Below are 16245 nucleotides of genomic sequence, written 5' to 3' on the forward strand. Positions count from 1 at the left end.
AATAATTAAGTAATTAACAATAGCTAATTTAAAAAATAAGCATTACCTAATAATTAGGGACAATTATGACCATTATGCCATTGATGTTTAGCACATACTATCTTGAGGCCTACTATTCACCTTTTATATGTAATAACATGTTTAATCTTTGGACGTCCCCACTTGAGACGTAAATGCTGGTCGCAATTAGTACCAATCGCAATCATTTTTTTTTTTTTTTTTTTTTAAACCTGCCATTTTGTTAGCATCTGAAAGAGACAATTAGAAAGGCAGGTAGTAACGTTTCCACCACAACCATGTAAAACACAGTACCATTATTCTGATACAGTGGTTTGAAAGCTGTAACGTTGGTATTTTTCAAATGTATAATAAAGTTGCTGAATAAATAAATACCAAACACTGTCAAAAGAGACGCACAGCACAGTACTCGAGCATTAAAAATGGAGTACTCCGACCTAATGCCAGACAATATTATTATACATGTGTCACAAAAATTACACAAAAAAAAAAAATCAAATTCTGCACGATTAAATTGTAAAAAAAAATTAATCTTGATCAACTCTTTTGTTGATTAATCTGTTAATCGAAACAGCCCTAATAAATATGTTTATCTACCTAAGATGTATATTTTTCTATAATTTCATATTAGAAGTTAAAGACAAGAAAATCGCATAATTTACTGGATGCATGCTAAGAATTTCTCACAAGTGGAATTAACTTTAAATTAAAAAGTCAATGATTAATGCACATTTGAAGTGTTTAAAAGTTTACATTATTTACTATTTATAATGGGCTTTTAATTTATCTGGCTGTAAAAGCCTCTGTAGTTCAGTATTTCCATACCATTTTTTATTTTAGATTGCAGTATTGCATCTTAAATAATTAGCTCACATACAATGATTCAATTCAGATTACATTTAACATTATAAATGACCTGTGTGTACAATGTTGCAATACAATTGGGACAAACAAATTGGACTGTGGTACTGTATAGGGCCAGTATATATATATATATATATATATATATATATATATATATATATATATATATATATATATATATATATATATATATATATATTTATATTTTAGATCCATTATGTAACATTTTTATGAAATTATTTATTTTTAAAATGTATGGTAATAAAAACCTATAACTAGTTTTACTCGTACAGGGATGTAAATTTTAAAGAAAGTTATGCCATTAGCCATTGGAGTCTGCAGCCGTATGCACAGTGCGTACCTTTTGGTTTGCAAAATGTCGTCTTCATAAGTATGGACTCGCATGTATCTTGTGCGATCAGTTGAAGCGAAACAAACATTTTAAAATCAGTAAAAGCACCAAACTGTCTGTTTCTGGCAAATATGTTGGCGGCATTGAATGTTAGTACAGTACTACTGCTCAGAACTCTGCTGCTCTTCTAGGATTGAGTACGGTAAGTGCACATTTAAAGTTTCATTTGTATTTTAATTTTATCAGTGTCTTATATTAAAATTAATAATACATTTTCATAATCAACACAATTGTCAAGTTGTTTTATTATTATTATTATTATTATAATCAGTAGTAGCCATTTACAGCCCTTTACAGGTCGTGTGGGCATCTTCACTGACTTCACCACAACACACATACTGGCAGTTTAATGAAAATGATGACCAGATTTCAGAATGTTACTGATGAAAACAGAGACGTGTTTGTTAAAAATCAGGAAAATGCTGCCACAAGAAGATGAAATCATAACCACAAGCTTTTCCTCCATTTTATGTTTTTAATATTTTTTTTATTTCTTCTTCGCAGAGGAGCCTCTTAGTTTCCTGATTGGCTGCTGGTAGTTTACGTCACGGCGCGCGGGGAGGCGAAAGTTGAAAATATTTTATCCGTGTCTGATGTGAGCACCCCTTGATACCTCCTAAAAAAAATGCATTGAGCCGATAAAAAACCTTACTTGTACAGTAGTTCAAAGTAACATTGCAGTTAAAATGGAAGGCTCTTTTTAATGCCTATCCTATTACCATTAAAGATTGTACAGTATTTATCAAGATTATTACCAAAACCTTATCTAGAGCTCTGAGTTACCGTATTCTCCTGCAGTTCTTGGAAAGGTTTTCAAAAGTTCTGAATCTGACAAAAAAAAAAGTTCTCTAAATGCAGATTATTTTTAAAACATATAATTATTTTGTATTTTGAGTTTTCCTTGAGGAACACTAAGTGATCTACATGTTCTGGTTGACAAAAATCCACTGGATTTTAAACCGGCCGGAGCAGACTGAATTTTGCCGTCGCCCTGATGAGATATCAAGATTAATAACCCGCCTTCGCTCAGCTTCTGTTTCGCTCCGCTGCCGACGGGCCGGACAAAAACACAAAATGGTAGTTGAGGCTGCTAGAGTACGTGATAATAAATACTATTCTCTAATTATCAAGGTAGACATGATTCAGTGCATGCTCATTTTATGTTAACAGATCAAATTTTACTTAAAAAAAAAATCAAATCATTTAATCATATCAAGAAAAATCAGTGTGAATATAAATCGGCACCCCTGTATTTAACGTGACCACAAATGTGAAAGTTTAATTTACTACAATAACCAAACAGACTTTACAAAAACAAAAAGTTTAGTGGCAAAACAAACGCATAAAAAAACAAGTGAAGGGAAATGGTCATGTGATACCTTTCAAGCTATTGTAAATGGCTACAACTAACAAAGTACACCAAAGTGTGCAATAAAAAGCCTGTAATTTTAACTCGGGCTTCTGGTGACATGGATACTCCACCTTAGGTCTCGTCATTTATTAATGTATTGTAATTGATGTTTCTTTTTTTAACTACCTGTCTTGTCATGTGTAACATTAAAATGTTTATGCTTAGGGGATGAGTAATGATTAGTTGTAGTGATTGTGAGAGTAAAATGATTAGAAATTGGAACCAGCATTAAATATTTGTGAACTAGTTTTCCCCCTAGTTTAAGTCTATTTCAAATAGGTGTAAGTGAGTCTACACTGTTACTGTGTGGGTGATTAACTGATGGACACGGGAGTCAGTTCTCTTTGAGTGCCACACAGGCGCACAGGATTTATTTTGGGGAGTCCTATACCGACAACAGCAAGTATGCTTGGGTGGTACAAGTTTGTTTAAGCACCCACTGGTGCTGCAAAATAAAATACAAACAAAAGTCAAGAGAGAAAATAAATACTATTAACAAAACTACAAACAAAAGTGCTGCTCTATGCAGCGTCTCACAGCTTCCGTTAACCGATGAGGCTTGAGTGTCACGGACGCTCTCCTTTCCCCTCACTGGGGTTGCCCAGCTCCCCAAAGCTAACTAAACTCCATCCCAATGTGGGTACATCTCCCACTTATAGTGGTTGCCTTATTCCTCTGTTACTTTTGTCTGGGTTTCCTTCTTGATACTCTATTGGCTCCTGGCTTTTAATCCAGTTCTCCTGCCAGAGCATCCGCTGTATTGTATCCTGAAAGGGGGCAGCAAAGGAATAGAATAGCGTCATTTTTATGGGATCGACCGCCCCCCAACCAATCAAAGAGGTTTGCGCGATACACGCTCGCTCAACCTCCTTGTGTCATCGCCATGATTGACAGGCGGGTCAAACAGGACTTCTGACCTTTTACCAGTATCGTTCCGATACAAGTGTCAAATGGGATGATGATTTAATTATTGCACCTTAATGTTGTCTAAACTGACACCATGTGGCTAGAAGACTAAATTACAGGTAAGCAGACAAGGTGTAAAAACCTATCCGACCCAACTCGGTCATAAGAAATACTAACTGCTTACCCGTTTAAAAAAAAAATGAAATGTTGCTGCATGAATAGTGGTTATTTGGTAATATCTTTATCTGTTTGTTTCTTTAGGTAGCTGAAGTACTGGATATGCCATCCATGAGGGTATACGAAGTAGCCACATTTTACACAATGTTTAATCGCCATCCAGTGGGCAAGTACCACATTCAGGTCTGCACAACCACACCATGCATGCTTTGCAACTCTGATAGCATCCTGGAAGCCATCAAAAACAAACTGGGTAAGAAAGGAATGTTTTTCAATCATCATTAAATCTACAATTTTGTCACGGTGATCACAGAAATCGTGAATTTTAATAGTCAGTAAAATCTTGGAAATGGATGTAAAAACACATTTGATTATGCGCTTTACTTTATTTTTATCAAATGCATTGTCATGCACAGAAAATACAAATCTGTGAATATCTGTAAATTGTCTGGTTGTGTATGCATGCAGCATTTACATGTAGCTGTGTAGCTGAGAGAGCAAGCATGCAAATGAACACCGATCATATGTTACTATAAACTCCCACTTATGATCTTCATATACATACAGCACTTGCTAATTTAATTTTGAAAGAAAAAAAGTGGGCTTGCATCTTCCAAAAATATAAATTACAATGCAGTGTATCCAAGTAGTCTGCTGAGGGGCTCCCCAGTGGCGCATCCAGTAGAGGCGCTCCGCGTGGAGATTGCAGGATCGAATCCAGGCTATGTCATTGCTGATTGTGACCGGTGGTTCCCAGGGGGCGGCACACAATTGGCCGAGCGACGCCAGGGTAGGGAGGGCTTAGGTCAGCAAGGCAATCCATGGTTCACCGTGCACCATCGACCCCTGTGGCTGATAGGACGCCTACGGGTCTGCAGTGGAGCCATTCAGATCTGTGTTGTCCTCCGGCACTATAGGTCTGATTGGCTTCGCTGTGGATCCGCAGTGCTAAAAATGACGGCTTGGCAGGAACACGTTTCGGAGGACGTGTGTTTCAGCCACCTTTTCCCCAAGTCGCCAGGGGGTTGCAGCGGTGAACCGGGATTAATAACAACACAATTGGTGATTCTAAATTGGGGAGAAAACTGGGTAAAAAAAACTACATTTGGTGACCTTTCAGTGAAATGTACTAAAAATGCCAAAATCATAGCCTTAATCATTAAAAAAAAACAAATAATAATCTTTAAATTACTTAACTGCAATACTATACCTTATTGTAGAGGTGACTAACAATACTAATACTATTAATAATTCTATACAAAAAAATAGAAAATGTCTATCCAGGGTTAGATTTTGTTCTGATTTTCCCATGGACAAGTGTAAGGCAGATCACTGGCAGTCCACAAACAAAACTAATTGTTCACAACACAAAATAAAATTATATAAAAAAAGATATATACTTTACAGTAGACATTATGTACAGTAGTATACTACAGAATATGTAGCGCTTGTATCTGAAGAACAGTACTGCAAATCACGTAGTTTGCTGATCTCAAGGTGACAGGCAGTTTTAACTAGGGATGCAGAAATTATGATTTTGCCCCATTAATAATAGTTATAATTTGATACTTGACAATTTAAGATTTAAACTAAACACATCACAGATTTAACTTATTGTATGTATTTTGAAAGATTATATATTCTGCCAAAACACTGGTAAATCAATAGCATGTGACATGTTTACTGTACTTACAAATGTATACATTCACTAGTTGGTGGATTCACTAAATAGTGTTATTAGAGGTTGCGCCACACTAAAATCTGTTTTATAAATCTGCCTTTTCAGACTTAAAATTTTTACAAATTATATTGCATTTCTATTTAACATTTCAAACTTGAAATAGTGTAGTTACCATGAAAAACCAGTGTACTACTAGAAATAATATAAATACAAGCATTGAAAAACATTTTTATTTTTAAATATTTTAGTCCATAAACTACAAGACTACAAAGAAACAGTAAATAATAATGTGCATCAAACAAACATACTCGTGTCAGACACATAGCACACCATAAGAACATAAGAAAGTTTACAAACGAGAGGAGGCCATTCAGCCCATCTTGCTTGTTTGGTTGTTAGTAGCTTATTGATCCCAGAATCTCATCAAGCAGCTTCTTGAAGGATCCCAGGGTGTCAGCTTCAACAACATTACTGGGGAGTTGGTTCCAGACCCATAACGGTGACTGAACCTGCAATTTGATTGGAATACACAAGAGGTGTGCTGCTATGTACATTGCAGAAGTGGCGTTCACTGGTTCCCAGCATCTCTATGATCTTTAGCTACTGTACCACTGCATAGATGCCGGCACAGACCAATACAGCTTTCAAACAGAATATTTGAGTTTCATTGTACACATTGTTTTTAAAATATATTTATAAAGCACAGAGTACATCTGAAAGCAAATTTTTCACTGTATTAAATGCATGTGTTTCCTGTGTTCTCTACAATACTTTTTTTTTTTTTTTTGCACCGATAGGTATTAAAGTTGGAGAAACAACACCTGACAAACTTTTTACCTTGGTCGAAGTGGAATGCTTAGGTGCCTGTGTAAATGCTCCTATGGTACAAATCAATGACAACTATTATGTAAGTTCTGAATTTCAAAGTCAACACTGTGTACTGCTTTTAAATGCCTTCGAGTATCCTACTAATCTGAGTCACTAGGAATTATAAGTGTGCTATATGAAGTGATACTGGAAAATGTGAATGGAAGAAGAGAAAAGGGTATGCTAGCTGTTTGAATAGTTTTATTTAAAGTATTGAAAGAACTATAGATTATATTGGCACTAAAGTTTCATTAATGAAAGAGGTTTCAAGCACAATGTCTGTCATCTCTGGATTTGTTCAGGCAAAGCGCAAGTGTTTGTGTGTGAACGAGATAGAAGAGTTTGGCAAAACCTACAATCTGTGTTTTACAGTCCAAGAAAGTAAAACTGTAACTGTAACTATTTTTTCAACCCCTCCCTAGGAGGATCTTAAACCTCAGGACATTGAACAAATTCTTGATGATCTGAAGGCAGGAAAAGTACCATTACCTGGTCCAAGGTAAGGATCCTAAGTAATTAGTTGCTTTTAGTAGATGTTGAATGCAGCAACAATACAAATGTCCTGCTAATACACATTGCACAAAGTTACCACAGACTGACAATCCCAGTCACTTTGGTTTGACAAATGTTTTCCATTCAATATGGAAGAGCTCAATCCCACAGGTTTTTCTTGACACTACACCTGATAAAGCAACTGTATATCAAGGTAGCTGCTTTTGATAATTCTGTGCATGGATGATTAAAGGGTACATAAGGACCTTTTTATTTTATTGGGTTACATGTTCCCATGTGTTGCTACAACTGTTTACGTAAGGTGTGTATTGTTTTACATATTTTTTTTTTTTACCATTTTGACCACTGTTTTAAACTTTGAAATTGCATTCCCTGCCTCATGTACTTGCATGGACCGCTCAGAACTACACTTCCCATCATCCTCCTGCTCACATATGTAACATATGGATTTACCAGTCAGCAGGAGGATGATGGGAAATACGAGCAGGGGGGTGATGGGAAATACACGCACCTAATGTAAACAGTTGTAGCAACACATGGGAACATGTAACACAATAAAATAAAAAGGTCCTTATGTATCCTTTAAGTCTATATTGCTCTGACCTACTATGCAGTTTTTTTTTATTTATGTAAGATTGTAACAAACTACAGTAGGGTACAGAAATTCAGACCGTTGCCACATTTTTTTGGTTTCTGCAATATGCTAAAAGCATGCTGGGTTATTGTTAGTATCCATGTTAATTTCAGAGATTTAGCCTACATAAAGCATACTAAAATTGACCCTTAATTTTTCAGGAATGGTCGTTTCTCCTGTGAACCGGCTGGCGGGCTGACTTCCCTGACAGAACCACCCACTGGGCCTGGCTTTGGAGTGCGACCAGACCTTTAACTGTTTTAAAGATCTATTTGAGATGAATAATACACCTTTTAAATGTGGGCTTGGACATTAATGGTGTATCACATGTCAATGAAAGACTAAAGTGCAAACGTGCTGTCTGTGTATATATTAAACACTTTTCCCCTATGATCATGTATTTTCTAATTAAGCGTTAATGACCAGTGTGAAGGCCCTTAAAGCACATAGCGCTAACAAAATAATTCCAGTAAAGTTATCCTAATGTAAAACCAGATCTCACTTTCAGTGTTACCACATTGTGCATTTTTCTAAATGTTATATTGTAGTAATTGAGGAAAAACAAAAAATATGCAATGTCCTTGTAGTTATAGTTCTTGTAAAAAAAAGGAGGTGGAGGGGAACGACTACTATTGAGATTGTGTAGTTGTTTTTAGCCTATAACTTATCTTGAATCAAACTTTTCTAGGGCTGCGCTCAAAAGGTTTGTTCGCTAGCGAGGAATTCAAAGGTGTTTTCTTTTTTCTGTTAACAGAAACCGCTTGACAATGTGCGAAATACTATAAATCACTCATTCTATGTCACTCACATGGAAAATTCGATATTTTGATTTGTATAATGCCTATTACTTAAACAAAAGTTGTAGTATTAAAATGCACTACCAAATCGTTATCCGTAGCACCTCTTTATGGCGCTGCCACTGTGCACTGGAGGAAGGTATTACGCCAAAACACCGGTACTGAATACCTAGTGACAAGACATTGCAAGAGAAATGTTATGGGAGAATAAGTATGAAACATAAAGTATACGATAACACTAATCATTTTTATTTCAAAAACTGAACTGTATATGAAGATCCCAACCAGGTGACAGTAACATGCGATCTGTGTTTGGAATGTGAAACTGTTCAACAGCTGAGATTTTTAAAATTTTTTGCAATTCAGAGCTTATATGAACTGGATTTTTTTTTTTTAAACACTTATTTTGTAAACAGGATAGCAATAACAAGACACGTTACAAGAAATGTTATACATTTTATTTTATTCAGCCGATAATCGATAACAGGAAATTGCATTATCGCCCAATACCTGTATATCGCAAGCAGCATCAATTTTGCAGCATCAATTTTGTGTACACAAATGCATATTTTTATTTAAATTATGAAAACATGATTACTGTTCTATATAACATTTTTAAACTACATATGAATGTTATACCATCTGTATGGATTACCTGTAAGATAATAACTGGATTTCCAATCAAATATAAACTAGTAGCTATGGTGACAGTCACCAGTAAATTATGCTAATTAGTACTACTGAAGATTCGAACTTTCGTTTGTAATGTGTTTCGAACCTTCGAAGGTCAAAATATACCCTTCGTTACAGCCCTAAACTTTTCTTAAGAGGAATTTTGAACTCAAAATGTGTTTCTGCACGTTTTGAAGTAATATGCATAATAATGAGCCGATCGATTTGACAGCTTAGAAAAACATTAACAATTATAAAAAATAAAAAAAAATGATAATCTGTATCTAGGGCAATGTAAGACTTGTAAAGTGATGGCAATATACATTAAGTAAGATTTAATGCTGTTATTTTGTTAGCTGTTTCTAATATTTTGTATAGGTTTTATCATTTTACCCAAATACACATTTAGAAATACTAGTTTATATTTTCTAGTTTTATCACTCGTCTTTGGACCCCTGATACAGCCTGGTACTGTAGCAAGCAATAGAAACCAAACTTATACATCACAAAAAAATTATAACCTTACATATATAAATAAATAATCTAGGAAAGGGCAATGATTTTCCAAAACACAAAATAAATGTCTAGCATGCCTGGGACAAACAATAGCACCTTTTTAAATGGCATTTATGGGGGGGGGGGGGGGGGGCTTACGGTTATGATGATAACTTATATAGAAGTTTTACTTGTTTGGTTTCATTATTACATTAAACAAGAAGTGTTAATATTTAAATTCTATCATCTATCTATCTATCTATCTACCTATACCGAGCATCAAAAGAAACTTATCAAAAAAAAAAGGTATATAAAATGATGGGCATTGACGAAATGTTTTTGGTTTCTTTTTAATCACTTGATCATTCATCCTTGACACGCTTGAGTGACTAGGCCTAAAGCATATGCACTTAATCACCTAATTAGGTAGACAGTTGATTAGACACTGGATATGGAGTGATTTCAGCTGTTTAATTGCAAGCTTGAATAAAAGCAATAAAGAAAATCACAGAAATTATATATATATATTTATATATATATATATATTTATATATATATATATATATATATATATATATATATATATATATATATATATATATATATATATATGCCACGTCTGTCAAGAGAGCAGCGCCATCGTGCAATTGGCATGTTGGAGGCTGGACTAGGGCAGCATACTGTGGCTCGCCGTCTTGGGTGCTCACAGCCAGCAATTTCAAACCTGGCGAGACGGTATAATCAGACACACTATGTCAATGACAGGCCACGAACTGGGGAGACCAAATCACAACACCTGCCCAAGATCGACAGATCATTTTGCAGCATCTTCGTGATGTCATTTGTTAATCAGCACAATAAAAAGTCACTGCACCTCCTCTAAAACAGAATTTGTCATTTTTCGATCACATCTAGTGAATTGTATCCAAATAAGTTATACGTTTCTTTTGATACTCAAATACATGTGATACGTTTATTTTGATGCGCGCTCTCTCTCTCTCTCTACATAGATAGACACACACACAGTATCCATGAAATTGATATATGCAGAGGCACAGCTAGTACTAGGCTATCTAGAACAGTAATGCGCACTTCAGGATCTTATGACCTTCAACAAAATTGTTTGACAGATGTGGCCTTTGCCTCCAATATAATTTAAATGTGATCAAGACCGCTATTCAATTATGTTTTTCTAAAGTAACTAACAGTTATGTAAAATAAACGTGTAGTTTAGCAAATATTATGAACCACACTATACTTATCCATCTTTGATCCAGTATAAGTGATTAACCAATTGTACTCTTGCATGTATTTCAAATTGTAGGAGATGTTTAAGTTATAAAATAGATACACTACTGTAGCAATGTAACTTGTATAATTTTATATTACCATCACCCGTTACCAAAACATAGAAAGTAACTTTACCAAAATACGCGCCAAAAACGTTGTACAAACAACAATACTTAGTATGAATCTTACTTTTACGCTTCCTCGTTATAAAACCAGTAACTGCCAGACTTTTGTAAACAAGCCCCCAGCGTTAAGTGCTGTCGATTCCATTCATTCCCTCCAAGTTCAACTGCTGTGTCTAGTCTCCCCTCCCCCGCACTGCCCTTCTCCTGTGTATGACTCACGCCAACTCTGCAACAAAACACTCACTGGCACGCAGCCGCACAGTGTACTTTACATAAATCTCACTGCGCCATAAACCCCGCAGAACTGAAACAAACAACAGCAAAAAAAATATGAATAACTAAGACTCAGCATAAAAAAAATTCCTGGCTAACCGAAAGATAATGTTAGGAGCAAGTCATTGAAACTATCATGTCCAATATACCGCCTTTTCAGTCCGGGTCGCCCACGGCTTTCCACGATATCGCTTGATTTCCCCTCCAACACGTTCGAGAATATTCCAGTCGCTGCAGAAGGGGAAAGCGGAAAGGATGACGTCAGGTAGAGAGCGTCATCCATCCTCCCTTTGCACCCCCAGGCAACATCTGAAAAACGAAACCTTTGATTTTCTTTAACCTAATTCGACAACTGAAATTTAAACCTAGTTCTATTCCAATGCCGTTATAAAACCACAATTTCCTAACGCAACAACTTGCTTTCATTTTATAAAAGTGACAGAATTAAGGGAGGTGGAGTGTATATACATTTTGTGGCGGTAGCCAATTTTTTTTTTGTTATCTTTTAGGACCTTCGTGGTAGTTGAAGCACATGACAACGTTTCAGCCAATAGATGAGGTGGTTGGATATTCGCTTGTTTTTTTTCGTTAGAGACGACACAGAGGGGGAATGTTTTCAAAACCATCTAAGCAGGAAGGAAACGACGTACTGATCAGGAGTTCGTTTTAATATTAAATATTGATATTGATATTTATTGTTGCCACTAAAGCGCCCAGGTGTATGATCCTACATACAGTAAATGAATACGCGGGATCCAAATCACTTCACACTGGTAAGTGAAAACTAAGCAGATTGATTTACCTCTTGGTGTACAAAATATAGCTGTAGTGGGGGAATAACTGAATAATCTGCAGCGTGGCTTTTTAAAAATGTTTGTACATCTTGATTTTGCTGTGTGTGGAGCATTGAAAATGTATTCGCAGGTTATAGCGTGTTTGTGAAGAAGATGTACGAAACGTAGTCCAGATGGTATTAAAAAAATCAGCCCGAAGATTGTGATGCAGTGCGAGTCCAACAGTGACAGTGTCTGAGCCTGACAACAGAGCAGGCTGTGTTCAGTGTCGGAGTGCCAGGCTGCGGCTGAGTGTCAGCGCACAATAAGAAGTACGCTTGAAGCACAAAGCCAGGGCTTTCCACTCATTTGACGCTATTGACATTGTGTTAGCCGACCCAGATCCTGGATACCTGGCACATCCAAACTCAACATAAAAAGATTGTTGTACTGAAATGGTTGTTTCCAGCACTGTTGTTTACACAGTCACAGTGTTTTATGTTGTACTGAGCAAAGACTGGGTCAAATAAGGAGGTGTGTACTACTACTGCACGTTTTGAAATGTAGTACCGTACAATGGCTTTATTTATTTTTTTAGGGAAACTGCAGTGAAATAAAAATAAATAGCAGAAAGGAAAAGCAGGTTTAAAAATATAGGAATTTCAATGTATTGCTCTCATATATGTATGTGTGTGTGCATCTCTCTCATATATATATATATATATATATATATATATATATATATATATATATATATATATATATGTATATATATATATATATATATATATATGTGTATATATATGTATATATATATATGTATATATATGTATATATATATATATATATATATGTATATATATATGTGTGTGTGTATATATGTGTATGTATGTCTATGTGTGTGGATAGCTAGATAGGTTAGTATGAGCACACAAACCGTGAGAGCTTTGTCTAGTGACCGTGTTAGTGATGTCAGTGAAAAGATTGAGGCGCATATAGAGTTAATTATATTGTTTACTCAGTTGTCAAATGAAAACAACTTGAAATATTACTAGTAGAAGTAATATATATATATATATATATATATATATATATATATATATATATATATATATATATATATAATCTGCACCAAATATTTAAACTATTATGTTCTTTGTCTTTGAGTCAACAGCGTTTAGCTTGTTTCCATTTCAAAAAGTACAAAAAAAAAAGTCACCGTCCACTGGGTTTTCAGTTAAGTTCTTTGATATTATTTTGTAGCTACACTAGAAAATGTAAGTGTAGTGGTTCCTAAACTAGTGGAGCAAAACGCCCTGTCGCAAACCCGCTAGAAAAAACCTAGGTAACTGACATCTGCGAATGCGTTAATCGTTAGTAAGCTGACATTGGTGGCTTTGCATCAGAGAGTACTAAAATGAAGTATAAGGTAAAAAAAATACAATGGGAAACTATTCTTGAGATAGTAGTTACCTGTGTAAGTTTGTAAAAAAAAAACTTTGATTTTAAAAATGGTTTTGTTTGTTATTTCAGGTCACAGTTAAAGGTGAACAATCTAAATGCATTTTGGTTACCTCTTATGTAACTTGCTGTGCTCCTACTATTTTGCAAATGCTTCCTTTGCTCAAGAGTAAACACCGGCGTTAAAGATTTCAAGCATAATAACGTTTGTTCGCTGTCAGTAAAAAAAATAAAATAAAAAACATAAAATGTGTTGGTGGTAGTGATATTAATAAATATTGTGTGGGATTCGTAGTGATTTGAATATGTGGTCTAGGACAGGTGTGGGTGATCAGTTGGTTTTCAAATGTTAAATGGTGGTGGGAAAGGCCAGTCAGAATTTGACTTGTACTTGGTCTTTTTTGCTGCACATAGTGATGATTAATTGTTCCTCAGTAATATGTCATTAGCAGGTTCTTGTAGGTGACTTTAAGCTTTCTACACAGTCATACAACATGTCTGGAGAGTGTTGTAAAGTAGCCTATATTTTGTTTTTGAAAACAGATATGAAAACCGAAATAACTTTTGAGTTAAGTTTTGTGAATTGAGCCCAGTGTCTTCATTTGGTACACTGCAGTATTCCTTGATCCTTTATTTAGACTCATTACAAATGTTGTTCAGTTTCCCTGCTATTTACAGTACACATTAAGAAATGGCGTTTTATATTTTCCCTTTACTTGCATTTTATATTACTTTTACTATCCATTTATATTACTTTACTAACCATTTTCAGGATTTTGTTTGAACATTTGGTCACTAGGGACTTGGGTTGGCCATGCTCTGGCTCCTGAGTCCTGGAGCCAGAGTGGAGTGGAGCTTGCCAGTTTTCTGAGCTGAGCTCCGGAGCATGGAGCTGGGGCTGAGGTTTCAGAGCAGCTCCACTATTTCCTGCCTTTCATCACATTAAAAAAAATCTTCCTCAATTATTCAGTTCAATGAACAAAAAAAGTATATAAAATACCTAAATGTAAATTAAGAAGTACTTTAATGTACATAATATTTCTGTTGATATAAGGGGTCGTCAAATTATCAATTAGAATCATGTATTCCGGTATCTGCAGGCATTGCCTTTTATGAAACCAGTGCAGGCATATAGAGAGGGTCCTTATAATTGCGTAGAAGAGGACAGTGAGTGAAAGGTTATAGGCAAATGCAATCTGAAACGTACAAAGGAGGCTGGGATGTAATAATAAAATAAAAGCTTGGTGAAGATCGGTACAAAATCAAGGCAGTTATCATGTTCACAATGTAGGGTGGGGCAGACTGACTGCTAAATGAAATGTATAATGTATATTATAGTAATAAGTATAGATAATGTACTTTATAGAACACTGATTCTGTCCATGTAACATATATTTATTATACTGCTGGAACAGACATGGTATGTTCATGTTCAGATATCTGTTCACGATTCATACATGTATTTGAGTAGTTGTTAATTTGCAAAACGTTATTACAAATAAAATCTTGCATTTCAGGTAAAAACATAACGAGACAATGCATATTTTTTAATAATCCCTGACATTGCAACTTTACATGTGTGTAGAGATCACTATTTGGCAGCTAGTGTTGCGAGTGCAGCCTAATCTGAACTCATTTTATCGACAGCCAGAATTTAGAGGACCAAGAGTGGCTGTGTTAATCTTCACAAGAACAGAAGTGCTATTTTTTCCTATTACCCTTCTGGCAAGGTGGTAAGTCGGTGCAGGGCAAAACAGGTTGTGATGCGTATTTCTCATTTCTGACAGACATTTTTACCCCTTCGACTACATGTAAAATATATTTTTTGGGATATTAGTCCCAGCACTCAATTATTACAGATATTTTTTCCTTATTAAAATGTATTTTACTGTACAGTTAACTGCGTTGTATATTATTATTATACCAAGATTGAGAATTTACCATAAAAAATTAATAATAATAATAATAATAATAATAATAATAATAATAAAGACTACAGATATCAATGTTACAACTCTCCTATACTTATTAGGCATATTATATATACATATGTAAGCAATCAAAAGTTTGTACCTAGCAGTTTAATTAAAAAAAAAAAAAATTAAAAAATTATCCAAATCCGATTATCTGTTCTACTGCTGTCGTGAGTCAAAAAGAGAGAATCAGCGTGTTAGTCAAGGGAATACAGTAAATAGATTTCAAAGATTTGAACAGAGCAAAGATTTCACATTCTTGTCTCTAAAAAACACATTTTACCTGATTTGAACAATTAAAAGAAAACTTAAATAGAATGTTACTAGGATAGGCAGGAACATACATTGTTGATTAGAGGTTTTAGTGGCTCTGGAGCCAGAGCCAGAGCCAGCTAAAAGCAGCTGGAGCTGGAGCAGCAGTGTGGGGCTGCACCGGAGCTGGAGCTAGCCTGAAGCTGGAGCAGGGGGTCTCCATAGCTCTGGAGCCAGTCTGGAGCTGGAGCAGGGGGTCTCTATAGCTGTGGAGCCAGTCTGGAGCTGGAGCAGGGGGTCTCCATAGCTCTGGAGCCAGTCTGGAGCTGGAGCGTCTGGAGCTGGAGCCAGTCTGGAGCTGGAGCCGAGCTACCGGAGCCACTCCAGAGCCAGAGCTAGCAAAGCTGGAGCGCAGCCAACCCTATTAGGGGCTACTTGTGGCTCATACTATCTTCAGATGTGACTGTATTCCGTGTTTCTCCCTGTCATCTTTCATTTTAGGTTACTGTTCAAGAAGTTTATTTTTTTAAATTTTTTTTTTAAAGATGAAACCTTTACTGTACTTTTTTGTGTGCCTGTCCAAAAAACCTCAGGAACTGACATGGCAAGCTGTCATTTTTATACTTGGAGTGCTGATCCAGTGCGCACATT

The 16245-nt window shown here is 35.6% G+C and overlaps 2 protein-coding genes and 1 long non-coding RNA gene across 7 annotated transcripts in view; 2 read left to right on the forward strand and 1 right to left on the reverse strand.

Annotated features, from left to right (window-relative positions):
* Positions 1-7876, forward strand: part of LOC117400508 (NADH dehydrogenase [ubiquinone] flavoprotein 2, mitochondrial-like) — a 29858-nt gene extending 21982 nt beyond the window's left edge. For both annotated transcript variants that reach the window (XM_034000579.3, XM_034000580.3), the window contains 4 exons: positions 3873-4041; positions 6267-6376; positions 6759-6835; positions 7645-7876. In XM_034000579.3, coding sequence (XP_033856470.1) covers positions 3873-4041; positions 6267-6376; positions 6759-6835; positions 7645-7738 — 450 coding nt within the window. In that variant the 3' untranslated portion in view covers positions 7739-7876. The remainder of the gene's footprint in view (positions 1-3872; positions 4042-6266; positions 6377-6758; positions 6836-7644) is intronic.
* An 850-nt stretch (positions 7877-8726) lies between these two features.
* On the reverse strand, positions 8727-9952 carry LOC131736822 (uncharacterized). Its single transcript, XR_009328404.1, has 2 exons — positions 9474-9952; positions 8727-9230 (listed from the first exon to the last, which is right to left on the reverse strand). It is a non-coding gene; the product is annotated as an uncharacterized LOC131736822 (long non-coding RNA).
* Positions 9953-10047: 95 nt separating this feature from the next.
* LOC117400628 (ankyrin repeat domain-containing protein 12-like) overlaps positions 10048-16245 on the forward strand; it is an 88176-nt gene continuing 81978 nt past the window's right edge. For all 4 annotated transcript variants that reach the window (XM_059022042.1, XM_034000837.3, XM_034000840.3 and 1 more), the window contains exon 1: positions 10048-11908. Coding sequence is in view for 1 of the 4 variants with exons in the window: in XM_059022043.1 (XP_058878026.1) it covers positions 11876-11908 (33 nt within the window). In the remaining 3 variants the exon portion in view is untranslated. The remainder of the gene's footprint in view (positions 11909-16245) is intronic.

Source organism: Acipenser ruthenus, chromosome 4 (genome assembly GCF_902713425.1).
Source record: "Acipenser ruthenus chromosome 4, fAciRut3.2 maternal haplotype, whole genome shotgun sequence".
NCBI lineage: Eukaryota > Metazoa > Chordata > Actinopteri > Acipenseriformes > Acipenseridae > Acipenser > Acipenser ruthenus.